Genomic DNA, 14,229 nt, shown 5'->3' on the forward strand with positions numbered 1-14,229 from the left:
TGCAGTCCATAATATCCACATCTTATTACTCTCAGCGTATTTTATCTAAGTTCGATACCAGAACCGTACCGTACAAAGCTGTTAAGTATTTCAAAATATATATAACTACATAATTCAGTTCATATAGGCTATATAGCAATAATTCTCTATAAAATATGAAACAGACACAAGATCTAGACTGTCACCATAAGCATGGATAGCGCATAAAATTTATACTTCAAATAATTATTATAACTGCAAGTGAACCAGAATACAATCACAAATCAATAGCATACTGACCAACTTCTAATGTTTATGTAATACTAATAAGTATCTTCTGCCTTTAACAAAACCTTTGACTTCTCGTTTCATCGTTACAATTTATTTTCCAACAACCTAGCGATGCACTCAAGTTTATTGAACATAGTAACGGAAGATGTTATAGCATGGATACACCAACTTGGGAACTCCTCGCTACATTGCCATTATCAGTTACATATTGTGGTATCATATCGTATTAAATTCCAACAGATCATAGGAAGCAGTAAGAAAGATACAAAATGAAGACCCGGTTAATGAAAATCAGGGATAATCTGCAGTGTTAAGAACACATACTCTTACTATTAATTACATAAAGGTACTATTAATTATACTGCAATTATTATGCTCCAGCATCAATATAAGTTTGCAGTGAGCATAGTAGATAACTACATGATAGGTCCTTACTTTTTGCCCCCTACTTCGTGTGACGTGACTTATCGAGTGTTTCTGCAGGACATATTACCTGAGCTTTTGAGAAACGTTCCATTAAAAGATAGACAGCACGTATTTCGTTTCAATACGACGATGTCCCCGCGCATTTCAAACGGGGAGCCAGGGTCGTACTCAACGATAATTTCGGTGATCGTTGGATTCGCAGGGGTTGACCTCGTCTGTGGTCACCTCGCCCGCCCGACCTCATTCTGCTAAATTTTCTGGTGTGGAAAGAAATAAAAAGGTTTGTGTATGAAAACCCCGTGTAAAGTGCTGATGATCTCGTTGTGCGTGTAATTGCCGCTGCTGGGACAATTAAAATATGGCAGAAGGATATGCGCGTATCAGACTATCGATGCTTCACTGATGTAATCTTCGCTTTCAGGTCAATGGCGGATATTTTCAACAGCATCTTTGAGTGTACCAATGTTTGTAAGGACTTAAATAGCATCACATAGTGTCCTCTAGTGCAAGTTGCTAATGCAGATTTTGGCGATCACTGCACCACATGCCGTCAATTTCTATGTGCAGGGTTTGTACGCTTCTCAGGGAAATCCCTTCCAGAAGTTCTGTGCCTGGAATTGCTACCTGCCATAGTGTGGATTTTCTCCATGTTCTCCTTTATTCCTTTAAAGATTATATATATATATATATTTTTGGTAAGCTCCCATGTACCACCTGACATGTGGCCATTGCTTTACTTTTGTTCATGTTGCAAAGTATTCAACGATATTCGTTTTATTATTATTATTATTATTATTATTATTATTATTATTATTATTATTATTATTATTATTATTTGGGACAGTGTTCCTGCTATAGTGGGACATGGGACAATTATTTTATTTTATTCCTCGTACTGCAATAGTGAGCATGTGGACGTTCGTCGTCAATGTTTTACTGGACTACATTCGGATCTCAACATTATGTGGAACAGAGTCTTTAATTTCCTGTATTTTCCACTAGAGATTCCTACTTTCTTTGAGAGCCTCATGTGCACTTAAAACTGATCCTCAGTTGCTGCATTATTGTATTTTTCAGCTAAGATTTCCTTTGTTATCTTTGTTCTATGTTGCGTTATTGAGCTTTAAACATAATGTGCTGTGATTTTCGGACACTTTCACTCGCCAACCGTGCCGCTTTCGACATCTTTTCACATGACACATTGTCCTTGATTTGTCTGTACAATCACGTTACAAACGTTGTAACATTATTTTCCAATACCTTGTATATTTTTCAAATTGTAAAATAAATACTTTGACGTTTACAGACATGTGGAATGAAACGAAGATGTCTTCACTGCCTTGCAGATTAACATATGAAATAGAAGCGAAAGAATAGGAAATACGGAACACAGCGTAAACAATGGAAAAGTTGTAGGCAGTATGTAATAAAGAGTGCGTCTTTTAGTAAGTAAGTTTATTAATCATCTATGCTGTGTCTTCAAAATGTTAGTCTTGAAATATTTCAGAACAGTGTGGTTCCCTTCATCAGTCGTACTTTGGAGAAACAAAAATAGGTATTAATGAATTCACATAACATAACAACAAATGCTAGCCTCTAAAAGAAGTTTTTGAATTCGTGATAGTTCGCAGCAAGTTTATAATAATTATTATCTTTAAGAACTCTTTGCACTATGGCACTGGTTTTCGAAAAAAACTAAAGAAATTACATACACACAGTCCTCGCAATATTTCGACAACCCTAATAACAGGCGCGTGTATAAGCTGTGATCGACCGTAAGTATAAGTCAAATTGCCCCAAGATGTAGCGTAACAGGCTGAATATTTGACACTAAGGCCGCCACTCCATCTTTGGATTGACTTGAATTTGAGTGTAACGTCTCGTTCAGCAGCGAGGCTATATGAGACGTGGACCTATGGCTTAACGAGGTTTCCGAACTACATGGACTTCCGCCGGGAATCGAACCTGAGTCTTCCACACCAAAGGTGTGTACACTATTCACATACCCACGAGGAGCTCGACCATTCCGTCAATTTATAATGGTAGCGACGATGAGCACTCAACAACGTCTGATACGTGAACTGTTATTGCATGAGTTCGAACTCGGGCATAACACTGCGACAGCAATCCAGAACATTTGTCATGCGAAAGGGAAAGGTGCAGTAAACCACAGCACAGCAACTCGCTGGTTCCAGAAATTTTGTGCAAGTTGTAAAAATTTCCGAAATTCGAATTTAAAAAAAATGAAGTAAGAGGCAACTTCCAGAACCGGTCGTTAAACATTACTGTTTCCGGCATAAAATCATGCTCTGGATGTGTGGTGGGACTGTGATGGAGTAATTCACTTTAAGTTCGTTCCTAACGGTCGTACCATCAATGCCGACCTTTGTTCGGAACAGTTGGGGCGGATGTATGCTGCATTACGCCAAAAACATGCTGCGTTGGTGAACTGAGAGCGCGCCCTGCTGCAACAAGATAACATGAAACCACACTCGGTTTGAGAAACGCAACAAAAATTTCAGAAACGTAATGGCATCGAACTGATCCCACACCCCTTCGGATTACTACCTATTTCGGTCCATGGCACACTTCCTGAGATCACAATGCTTCACCAATTAACAGCTGGTGGAAACAGCAGTGACTTTACGTGGTATTGACCTGAAATCAAGAAACTGGCAGGAAAATGGCTGAAGACAGTCTAACACAAGGAACTATACCTCGAATATTAACTTGCATTCATTGTATTGTAATAAATACAGATATGTTGTGTACCAGAATATTGCAAGACTTCCCCTTGTATTACTTACAAATTTGAATATAACAATTAAATTTGTTATATTAGCACATTCACCGAAAACGCACACAACATAAAGTAACTATGCTTGACATCATGTTATGTGAATTGTCGCTAGGTCATATACGACGACTCTGAGCAAAATGGCTGTAAAGAATATTATAGTCCATAATGGATAAATTGAATTTAGTGTACCTCTGGTTTTGTATAAAACTATTAATGACGAAATCCAAATCGTTGTCTATGTTATCTTAGTTCAGATTCAACGTAGAAGTTTTAGGTTTAGTTCAGGCCGGAAAAGTTTTCCATTAATATGTGAAGTAGTTTTACGGATAATTTTGATTTCTTTAATTTTATGTTTTGAGGGTTGCAACAAGAGAACGAGAATAGAGGAGCATATTAAAGATGCAAGGGACAAATATTCTGCGAGTTTAGGCTTATCTAAACAACTCAGTTTTTCGAGATATAAATTTAGAGAAATTGTCTTAAAGGCGCCTAAGAGAAAATTTCAAGTTTTTCGTTTGCATCGCGTTACTATGATTGTGTTGCAATGCATCGCATTGTTTGCAAAGTGCGATGCCATACCACTTTAAGAAGAAGTCTGATATGTATAAAATTTGCTTTCGCTTTCTTCATTTGTCACCATTGGAATTTGAAATTGGGTGGCAGAGTTATTCTAAAGTGCTGACACTGAATGTTAGACAAAATCTTTGATACCTTAATGTAAGTTCACATCTAAGTTTGACGATTACAAATTATCTTGTCGTATACTGATACAACAATTTGTTTTCTAGTAATAGAAAAATCTGTCACAGAGGTTCATGAATATTTCTCCACTCTCATGCTTTCGTTTTATGCCATTTTTTCCAACTTATCCACTGTTAGCATTTCTATAAACAGATTTTCCTATCGTAGGTTTGTCACCGATGAATCCTTTTGTTATTTCATAATCTTTCAGTCGCGTGGCCACAATTATTCCTGAAGCATTAACAGTGCTCTTACTCAATTCTTTATCTCGCCCCCACGTAATTTCATATATTCCCATACAATCTCGAGTATTGTCCTTCCTTTCATCTCAAAATTTCTGCTTTTTTTTTTTTTTTTTTTTTTTTTTTTATGCAGCTGTAATGTGACACGTTTGTTTCATTCATTCTTTATTCTTGCTTCCCTTCTTTTTTTTTTTTTCCTTTGATTTAGTATTTCTTAAGACAACTCAACTCAACTCAATGACAGAATATTTTACTTCGAGATTATTTTTTCCGTTTTGAGGGTGTTTCTTCGCAGTAAACAATAAGAATGTGTTAACAATAACAATGTGTAATGTGTTTTCTTTGCTTCCCATAACATTATTCCAATCGTTCCACCACTTGAAATAAGCGTTCCGTATTAGAAAACTTTAACCTTTCAGTAGGATATTCTTGGTTTAGCTCATCCATTTATACGAATTCGGCATGGATAATATTTCCAGGAGTAATATCTTGTGGATTTAACATATGAAAATTCTCTCCAGTTGACATAGAAAATATTTGTATAAAGGCGGTGTATATATGGAGAGGAAAGTATGTAAATGTTTGAACTGTAATAAATAAAAGGTTGTTAGAACCATATTCGAATTAACTAGTTCTAATTATTAATTATCTTTCAGTTTCAGTTTGAAATTACAAATTTCAATTATCGTATAAGGTTTACTAAATAAAAAAAAAAGACACTTTCACTGGAGCAACGAAAATTAAGAAAAAGTAAATAAAATGCATTTTCTTGAGCTTTTTGGAAGAGTTTACCCCTAAGTTAAGTAAATTCAGACTTAATCAACGGGTAGCAAACATATCCAAGTTGTACTTACGTTTGGAAATAGAGTAAATAGGCAATTATTTTAAAAAACGATAAAATTCTTTATAGGTTCAAATTTAACTAGATTGGAATTAACCCTTGTCTCTGGCTTGTCATAAATGTTCTAACCATTACAAAATACCATTCCGAATTAAGAAAAACGTGTGGCTGGTCTGGATTGGGTATTGTATTGATTAACTCTCCGTCACGGTAGGTCAGAGATCCGACTCGGTTCATAGTCCAGTTCAACGTCTCGACTTTTTGATCATCGTTAGACAGTTGAACTTACCGATACTAAGGATTGTGTGAATGTGTTGGTCTTAATCAAGAATAAAGTCCAGTCAACTTCAAGTCAGTTGACCTATACATTACTTTCCGAACCATACAACCATGTATATATATATATAAACCTCGTAATAAGAACAGACGAAACGCTGAGGAACGTCTCCTTGTTGGAATGCACGGTGACTTAGTCACGTAATAGATACTGAGTTGTAAGTAACTGAAAAAAAAAAGAAAAAAAAAGAACAGACAACGTTATCACGTGAGAATGCAACTGTATTCAAACATACCGTCCACCTGGACACTTCGTAGCTTTTTTCTCTTTTTAGTAATGTGATTATGTTTCCAATATTTTCTGGTTAATTCATTTTATATATACAGGGTGATTCATTAAGAACTTACCAGGCCTATATCGCAGCTAATACTGCACGTAGAGCCTTCAAACAAAAAATTGCATTACCAAATCGTATGTGTAGAATGCAATAAAAATAGTAGCGAGACCAGTGGCATCTCGTGAATACCTCCAACGGGGGGTCAACTTCAAAATTTGAAATGGAAAGTGGTATAACTTGGAATCGTTCGAAAGGACATTACCAGTAAATGTCATGCAACTTTTAGAGGACAAACTTTGTCATATCCTTTCCCATTTAGCCGCTAGAGGCGTTGTTGCAGACTTGTATCTGACTACCCGTAGCAGGCCTTTATCTCAGCTAATAATGCACATAGAGCCGTCAAACAAACAATTGAACTACCAAATCGTATGTCTAGAATGCAATAAAAATAGTAGCGACACCAATGGCGTATCGTGAATATCTCCAACGGGGGTCATCTGCAAAATTTGTTATGGAAACAGGGGTTGGTTGTGCCTCCATTGAAACAAGCGCACAATGGAAGAAACGTCGAGAGGAAACACGTTGGCGTATGTCGTCCTCTGTGGCAGCAACACGATCGCATTACGAGGTCAAAGTCGGACGATGCGAGGGTTTCTGCATGCGAAACCAAAGGGAAGAGTAAATACTGGTCTGAAACGAACGGGAAGTACAATTGTATATACGCGGAATCACACCGTGTAAGTGGCGACAACAATGTCGTCAGCAAGATACCACGACGGGGGAAGGATACATACTGTAACAGTAAGCAGAGGTACATATCCTGGTGTTGAATGAAGTTCTAAATAGGGAACCAATGACATACGCAATATTTTAAGAGAGTGGTTTTCGTATGGCTACGACAGAAGCGCAGTGGATGTGGAGAACTATGATGAGGGATAGTGTACGATGCTATAACAAAACGGAAGAAGAAACTATTGGTTGCAACGAAGAAAGACGAACCGAATGTGCTGTTGCCAAAGCATGGGACAGAACATGGGGTCAGAAAGCTGAGGCGTTGCAATCAAGCCATTGGAGGAAGATGAGTAAAGAGCTAAAGAATCAGCTTACCTTCTGCGGAGTGTAGTCGACGCCCACTAGCTTTCACAAATGTTCTAAGTGATGTCCCCGAACAGCAATACAGCGATTTATTCGCTGTACGTAATTGTGAGCAACAGCTTCCAACTCGGCCACATTGATAGTCCAGAATGCGGTTGTAATGCGGTGTTGCATGTTGCAAATTGTAGTTGGTTGGTTGACATAACACAAGATCCTTAATTCGACCCCAGAAAAAATAGTCCATACAAGTAAGGTCGGGCGACCGCGGAGGAAACTGTACTGATTGGAACCTCTTCCGATCCAGCGTTGCGGAAATAGAACATTTAGCTTTTCCCTACACATGGCAGCATTATGGGCGGGAAACCACAGCGTCGGACGTATATGGAGCGATACGTTTTCCAATAGCGGCTGTAGATGGTGCAGGGTGTCTATCGGTCACGAAAGTCACGAATGTCAGGAAAAAGTCACGAAATCAGAAAACGGTCATGAAAGTGACGAAAAAGTCACGAAATCTAGCTTTTGGGTGTCACGATTTTTTTTTAACTGTACAATTGTAAGTACAGATTGGAAAATGTTCTATAAAACGTCAAAATTCACCACCAAAGATGTCTATGGTCGGCTTTAGACGCTACCAAATCGCAAGCAAAGTACGTTTCTATCGCACGGATGAAAATTCGGCCTAATTCGTACCCAAATTCACTCTTGAAAATGTTAAGAAATTTTATGATTTGGTAAAGAAAAGGTCACGAAAAAGTCACGAAATTTCATTTTGGAATTTTAGTAGATACCCTGTGGTGTCGCAAGAAATCACGAAAGATTGCACCTGTTAAATGACCAGCAATAAAACATGGCCCAATGACCTGAGTCCCTACAATGCCACCTACGGTGTTGCCGATTGACTTCTCTCATCCAGTGAGGGTTCTCCGCTGCACAGTAATGTGCATTGTGGAGATTCACGTTGCCATCAGTGCAGAATGTCGCTTCATCAGTCCATAAAATGAAGTGAATGAAATTCGAATATTCTCTCACGCGATTGACCACCCAGTTGCAGAACAGAAGCAGTCCGCATCACTTAGTTCTTGATGCAGAGAGAGATGGTACGGGTGAAAATGTGATTTCCACAAAATACGCAGGACACTACCTTGACTGATACCACGATCTCGTGCGATTTGCCGCGAAGATACATGAGAATTTACTGCAATAGCGGCAAGTACATCAATGGCAACGTCTTCACTTTGTACGACTCTTTTCCGGATATCATAGCGTGCACGCATGTTACCTGTCTGCCGCAGTCGTGCTGCTAATCTCCGCAGCAGATTGTGGGAAATAGCTTGTCGCTGTGGATAGCGTTCAGAGTATAATCGAGCTGCAGCCCTATAATTTTCCCAGTATTCCCCTAAAATCATGAGCATTTGGAATGCCCCCAAATTCGTATACCGCATGAATGTTATTTATTACCGACACTTCCTGCTACAATCACTCAAACATAACACAATCAGAGAGGTTTCACTGCTTGTGGAAGTTTCGTATTCGTCCCATCACGAGCTTGTAATGCATAGGGGTAGTAGAATTCAATGCACGACACCTTGTCCAGTACACGGACCACTTTAACTCACTGCAGAGGTTAATTACTCTCGGACTCTATACGTTTGTGTTACCTGTTTTGGCTACAGCATCGCTCCTTCTGCCCTCTGTCTGACATAGCAGCAATCGCCTGTTCGAAGCCGCATAGACTATGTCTTGAGCAAGGTCATGTACATGTTAGACTGAAAATTTGAGTAGCATTAATCAAATTATTAAGAATAATGAGTCGAAACACAGATTCCGTTGATTGCGATGGTAAGATTTTACTGAAATGTTTTGGCCACTTAAGTTTTGGCCTTGTTCAGTAGATTGAGTTGCTCACGTAAAGATCGGAATCATCATATAAGCACGTATCGCTTTTATGAGTGTAATGCAAAGTGAATTGTTACATGAAGAAATGAAGAAGCTTAACCTAAGAGATGTTCTCATGTTTTTGTTAGTGTCTTCAGGTCTCTCAGCGTGTTATTTTTAAATTATAACTTCTTTCACAAAGAAATTGACTTTTTTTTTGGTAATACATGAACAATATAATCAGTTTAATAAGAGGTTATGAGCTCCCTATGAACCAACTATGAACCGTTGCAGTAAAAATGTAAAAAGTGATTCGATTTTTACGTGACTAACAACCTGGCGAACAAGGTCACAGCTAAAGTGCCCGAAACCGTCCAGTAAAAGTCTTACAGATCCAATCAATGAAATTAGTGTTTCCACTCATCATTTTTAACTATTGTGTATATAATGTTGTGTTTTGGGTAAAGAGTTTCATAAAATTATCTGTTTAAAAAATACTGTACTATTAATGTAGGTACTCTCTCTCTCTCTCTAAAAAACAAAAAATCCTTATGTATTTTGTAGTATATAAGAGGTTTTGACAATTTTTGTTTTCAGAAAGATTCTTTGGAATTAACTGAAGAAGAAGAAAACGAAGTAAGTGTTTGGTATCGTAAGAAGAGAGATTGTCATAATTGAGTTCTGTAGTTGTTCTTTCGATTTTCATTTCTTAATCTGCTAGTGGCGCGGTATGATTACGTGGAGAAACATTATAGAAGTAGTGGCGTGGTATGATTACGTGGAGAAACATTATAGAAGTAGTGGCGTGGTATGATTGCGTAGAGAAACATAGAAGATAAACCCTCACAAGTATAGGGCTGAAGTCAGTAAAATTGTTAAGATTCTCGTGAGAGTACCTCTGTGATCGTGACTAGTGTACACTCTCATGTTCCATTTCTCGCATTCCGTGGAAGGGGGTAGGGTGAGAGAAGGTGAGTTTACTTGCTTCGCATACAAATCTGAGTAGTGATTCCATTCCTACATTAAGCAGTAGTTTTCGTCTCATACAGCTTGTACTAAAAAATAATGCTAAAATCTTATCAACATAAATAAATAAATAATAATAAAAAATAATATTCTTGAGAGAATAAAGATTAAAATTTACACACATAAAAGGCAGGTAGAAATGGTAATAGAAAATTTAGCAAAGATGGATTCTTCGCCGGATGATGTGGCAGGAAAAAGAAATTCAGGGCGGCTTCCGTGGTCGAAATATTCTTATTAGTAGCTATGCTATTATAATGAAGCAGTGTAGCTAGACGTTAGTGAAGACGAAAATGACATTTTGTTAAACAAACTGACCGTCTCACATGTGGTGCCTTCCATCTCAATTCAGGCAGAGCATGTACCATCACCATCTCAGATATTGTTGAAACTTTTTTTATAGCAACTAGACATGTTTTTAAGAGACCCATATTTTTTTTTGTTTTGTCGAAAAAAATTTTCCCGCCAAGTAATGGGCCATCAAAGACGGGGAGTACAATTTATGAGCTGTAGAAGACATGAAAAATGGTCAACTTCGGAACCTCACCATTCGGCTATGGAGACAGGTAGAGTTATAATTCTTGTTGTGGTATGTACATAGGGATATAAATAAACTATATTTTATTGTAGTTCGGTTTGCGCATGCGTACCTTTTTGTACATAAATTAACAAATGAACGTTAATTTATCTGAAAAATCGAAGTTTGCGAATTTTTTTCGAGCGCTTCCGGTTCGAATTTTAAAATTCTGTTTTCACGGTTGGTAAGACCTAGTTACCCGCTTTCCGAAAAAAATTTTGTATTGCTTCTGTGTCCAACCGTTTTGTCGCAAAAAATTCGAGAAATTGTAAAATTCTCAAACATCGCCACTTTTGGGCGCCATTTTCTCGAAAACACCATCTTTTAAAATTCTGAAATTTTGTCAGATGGTTTAGCTTTACATGAATAATAAACACACCAAATACCATTCTCGACCAATGTTTCATGAATTAACTACAGCCTTTTGAAGTTAGCGAGTTTCGTTAACTTTGATGTCACAGTTAGCAACACTGGAAACAATAAAAGCGCAATGATTTGATGATGTTTGTGGTTCACATTAATTAAATGAAGAATAAAAGGTCTTCCTGAGTGGTTTTTTATTATTTTGATCAAAAAAGCTCTCTGGAATAGTAAAATGAGCCTCCCTCTTACTCGTCCGTTTTCTTAAACCGAAGTAATCTGAAATGGAAATTACGATTACGAAACACACAAATTTTAAGTTTACTTAAAATGGCCATCCAATAAAAGCCTGAACTGTTACCTCAGTGATGACTTGGAATGATCGAGACAAAGTCTCAATTAAATGCGATGTCATTACAGTGATCGAAAAAGGACAAAAAAAAAAAAAAAAAAAAAAAAAAAAAAAAAAAATCGAAACATTTTCTTGCGCGTTCCATCAAAGAAATTTACGGACTTTCTTTTAAACAGAACAATGTCAGCATAAGAATGGGTCACTCGGAATTTTATAGTATTCGACTAAAGTGGGTCAGTACGCAACTTGCGAGGGAAGTGTGTGTGTGTGTGTGTGTATTGTGCAAATTTTAAGTTATCTGCTACTGCGTTGCAACAAATCAAAGGTGCAACCTGTATTGAAGCTGTCATGAGTGACCTATTTCCTTTAGTAGTATGATCCGCTGAAAATGACAGCTGTCTTCTTCAAGAATGTGGTGAATGTCCTGGAATGAAAGGAATAAGTGTGGAGTCTTTGATCCTGCTGAAAATGAAAGTGTTACGTACGCCGTATGGGAAAACAAATGATCTCGTTAAAAAAAAAAAAAAAAAAGTGTGCCACTTTCCGTTTTCGTATCTTAAATTGCTGGTTTAACTGTAAGAATTGTAATTCATGACTATATCAAGAAAATCCAAAGAGAATTAATTGCTACCGAAAAGCATCGTATAAAATTTCAAGATGCAAATTCTATTTTACTTCATGTGGACTTCGTTGAAAACTGGACTGTTATTCTGCAAAGTGAAATTCAGAGTTATCACCGGAATATGGAGCAACTGACAGTTTTGTTGTAATAAGCGACGACAAGACACACGATTCGGCTCATGAACTCATAGCCATAGACAAGATTCTAAAAATACTCGAAGAAAAGCGAAAATATAGGTTATAGAAAAAGGTTCGAATACGTGTAAATAAGTGTCTACAATTTCCCAAACCTTGTCAGTGATTTATGATGGTGCTGCATCCCACTTTAAAAATCGCTTTCAGATGTTCGAGATGCAGACAGGTCAGATAAAGCAGTGGTTGTGCAGTGAAACCGGCCATGCTAGGGTCTCTGTGACAGTATTGGGGGGGGGGGGGAGGGTTGTAAAGAATGTGGCAACGCGGCATAACCTTAGGCAAAAACAGATACACAGTATTAAAACCGCAGAAGAATTCGTGAGTATAGTGCAAGTACAAACTGCGGGTATTACTCTCGTTTTGTTGCCTGGAACTGAATTCGACAACTTAAAAAAAAAAAAAAAAAAAAAAAAAAAAAAAAAAAAAAAAAAGGAAAGGAAAGGAAAGTATGCGACCGGTAACTGATATTCAACGATGTTACCTTTGGCTTTCGGAAAATAGTGAAGTTTTTATGGCAGTAACGGGTCACCATAAACTAACTTCATGCTTCCCCCATAATCGAGCTTCTGCAATTCAAAGTGTAGATTTAAGAAGTCAGCAAAAAAGAACTTCTGTTACATACATATGCGCAAAGGCGCCGATTTCTCTGTAGATTGGGGGGGGGGGATTCAGATGCAAAAGGTATATACATGAGGATTTTAAGACAAATTGCATTCAAATTATGCCAAATACTGTATATTCATAAATACAATAGGGGGCCCCACATCAGCTTTGGGGGGTCCGGTCTTCCCCAGGATCGGCGCCCTTGCATATACTTGTGATAACCAGTGGTGCTTAGCAGAATTATGAATAACTCATGAATTATGTACAGTTGAAGTGCTGTTTATGCCAGGGGTGGATAACTTAACGTAACTGTAACGTAACGAAAATAGCTCTCTGTAACAAAATTATTGGTTATTTAATGTAGGTAGGTACAAGGTATACCACCAATTTTTGTTACGACACCGTAACGTTATTCGAGCATGTAACGTTATTGTACCGTAACTAATTGAAGGAACAAATCTGTTTCTGGTATGCTTTATAACTCCTCTGGGCAAAAAATCCAGCTTTCGTACCACCAGAATGAGATTCTTTCCTATGCGGGTATCTAATGGAACGAAAATGTGCGGAACAGAAGCTATTTCGTTACAAAGACTATTTGCCAAATGAGTAACACAGTTGATCAGATAGGTTTGGTAAAGGTATTGTGTTCATCAGTTACAGATCTTATCAGATCTTTGGAGAGTTCCTTGGCCATGGTTTCAATTGTATTGTTCTTCAGAGGGTCACATTGAACTTCGTTCTTCAGGTGGTGAAGCAGAAAGAAATTTCACTTTCATATGTTGTTATTGCAAATCTAAAGCAGTAAGGAGAAAAAGGAACTTGATCGATTTCTGTGAATATCACAGGGGAAAGTCAGTCACAAGGCAGGTGGAACCGTGGAAGGGGCAGCAGAGTCAGGGGGAAGCATAGAGTGAGCCAAAAGTGGCAAAGGGGAGGGAAAAATAGACAATGTCTTTCATTCTTCATCTTGCTTTGTTTTCATAGCGCTCTTCGCTGTCCACAAGAGTAGGATTATTTGATGTGAAACCTGCTCCATGAATGGGGGCGCAAGCCTGTGAAAATCATATTATTATTATTATTACTAAAACAAAACTTTACAGTTCTATACAACCCACAAAATAGCTAGAAAATTGTGTGATGCATGGCCCCGGGGTATTTCAGCGGAGTTTGCTGATTCTTAATCCCGGCAGATCCCCAATTGGTTCACTATATTGAGTAAAGATATTATTATTATGATTATGATTATGATGATGATGATGATTATTATTATTATTATTATTATTTCTAACGAGCGTAGGCTAGTGGTTAGCGTTCTTCTTTCGCAAAAGGGAGATCCTAGGTGCAAAGCTTGTGGCTTGCTACCCTGACTAGTTACACCAGTTTTTTCGCGGTTCCACAAGGTGAATGTCGGGATGTTATCTTTAAGCATAAATCCTGCCTGATTTTCTTCTTTCCTTTTTCCACTATTGATGTTAAAATATTCTGTTGTAAATTGGCCTTAGAGGCTGTATTTGAAATATTGTTACATAATTAAATGAATGTTTAGAGCACACCAGGCACGCGTCCAATTATTATTATTATTATTATTATTATT

The 14,229-nt window shown here is 37.6% G+C and overlaps 1 protein-coding gene across 2 annotated transcripts in view; it reads left to right on the forward strand.

Annotated features, from left to right (window-relative positions):
- LOC145673474 (nardilysin-like) overlaps positions 1–14,229 on the forward strand; it is a 276,674-nt gene that overhangs the window by 46,710 nt on the left and 215,735 nt on the right. The window contains exon 4 of one of the 2 annotated variants that reach the window (XM_081743202.1): positions 9,502–9,540. The exons of the other annotated variant lie outside the window; for it this stretch is intronic. Within the exon in view, the coding sequence (XP_081599328.1) occupies positions 9,502–9,540 (39 nt within the window). The remainder of the gene's footprint in view (positions 1–9,501; positions 9,541–14,229) is intronic. 2 annotated transcript variants of the gene reach the window in all.

The sequence above is a fragment of the Thermobia domestica genome, chromosome 16 (assembly GCF_964235325.1).
Source record: "Thermobia domestica chromosome 16, izTheDome1.hap1.1, whole genome shotgun sequence".
NCBI lineage: Eukaryota > Metazoa > Arthropoda > Insecta > Zygentoma > Lepismatidae > Thermobia > Thermobia domestica.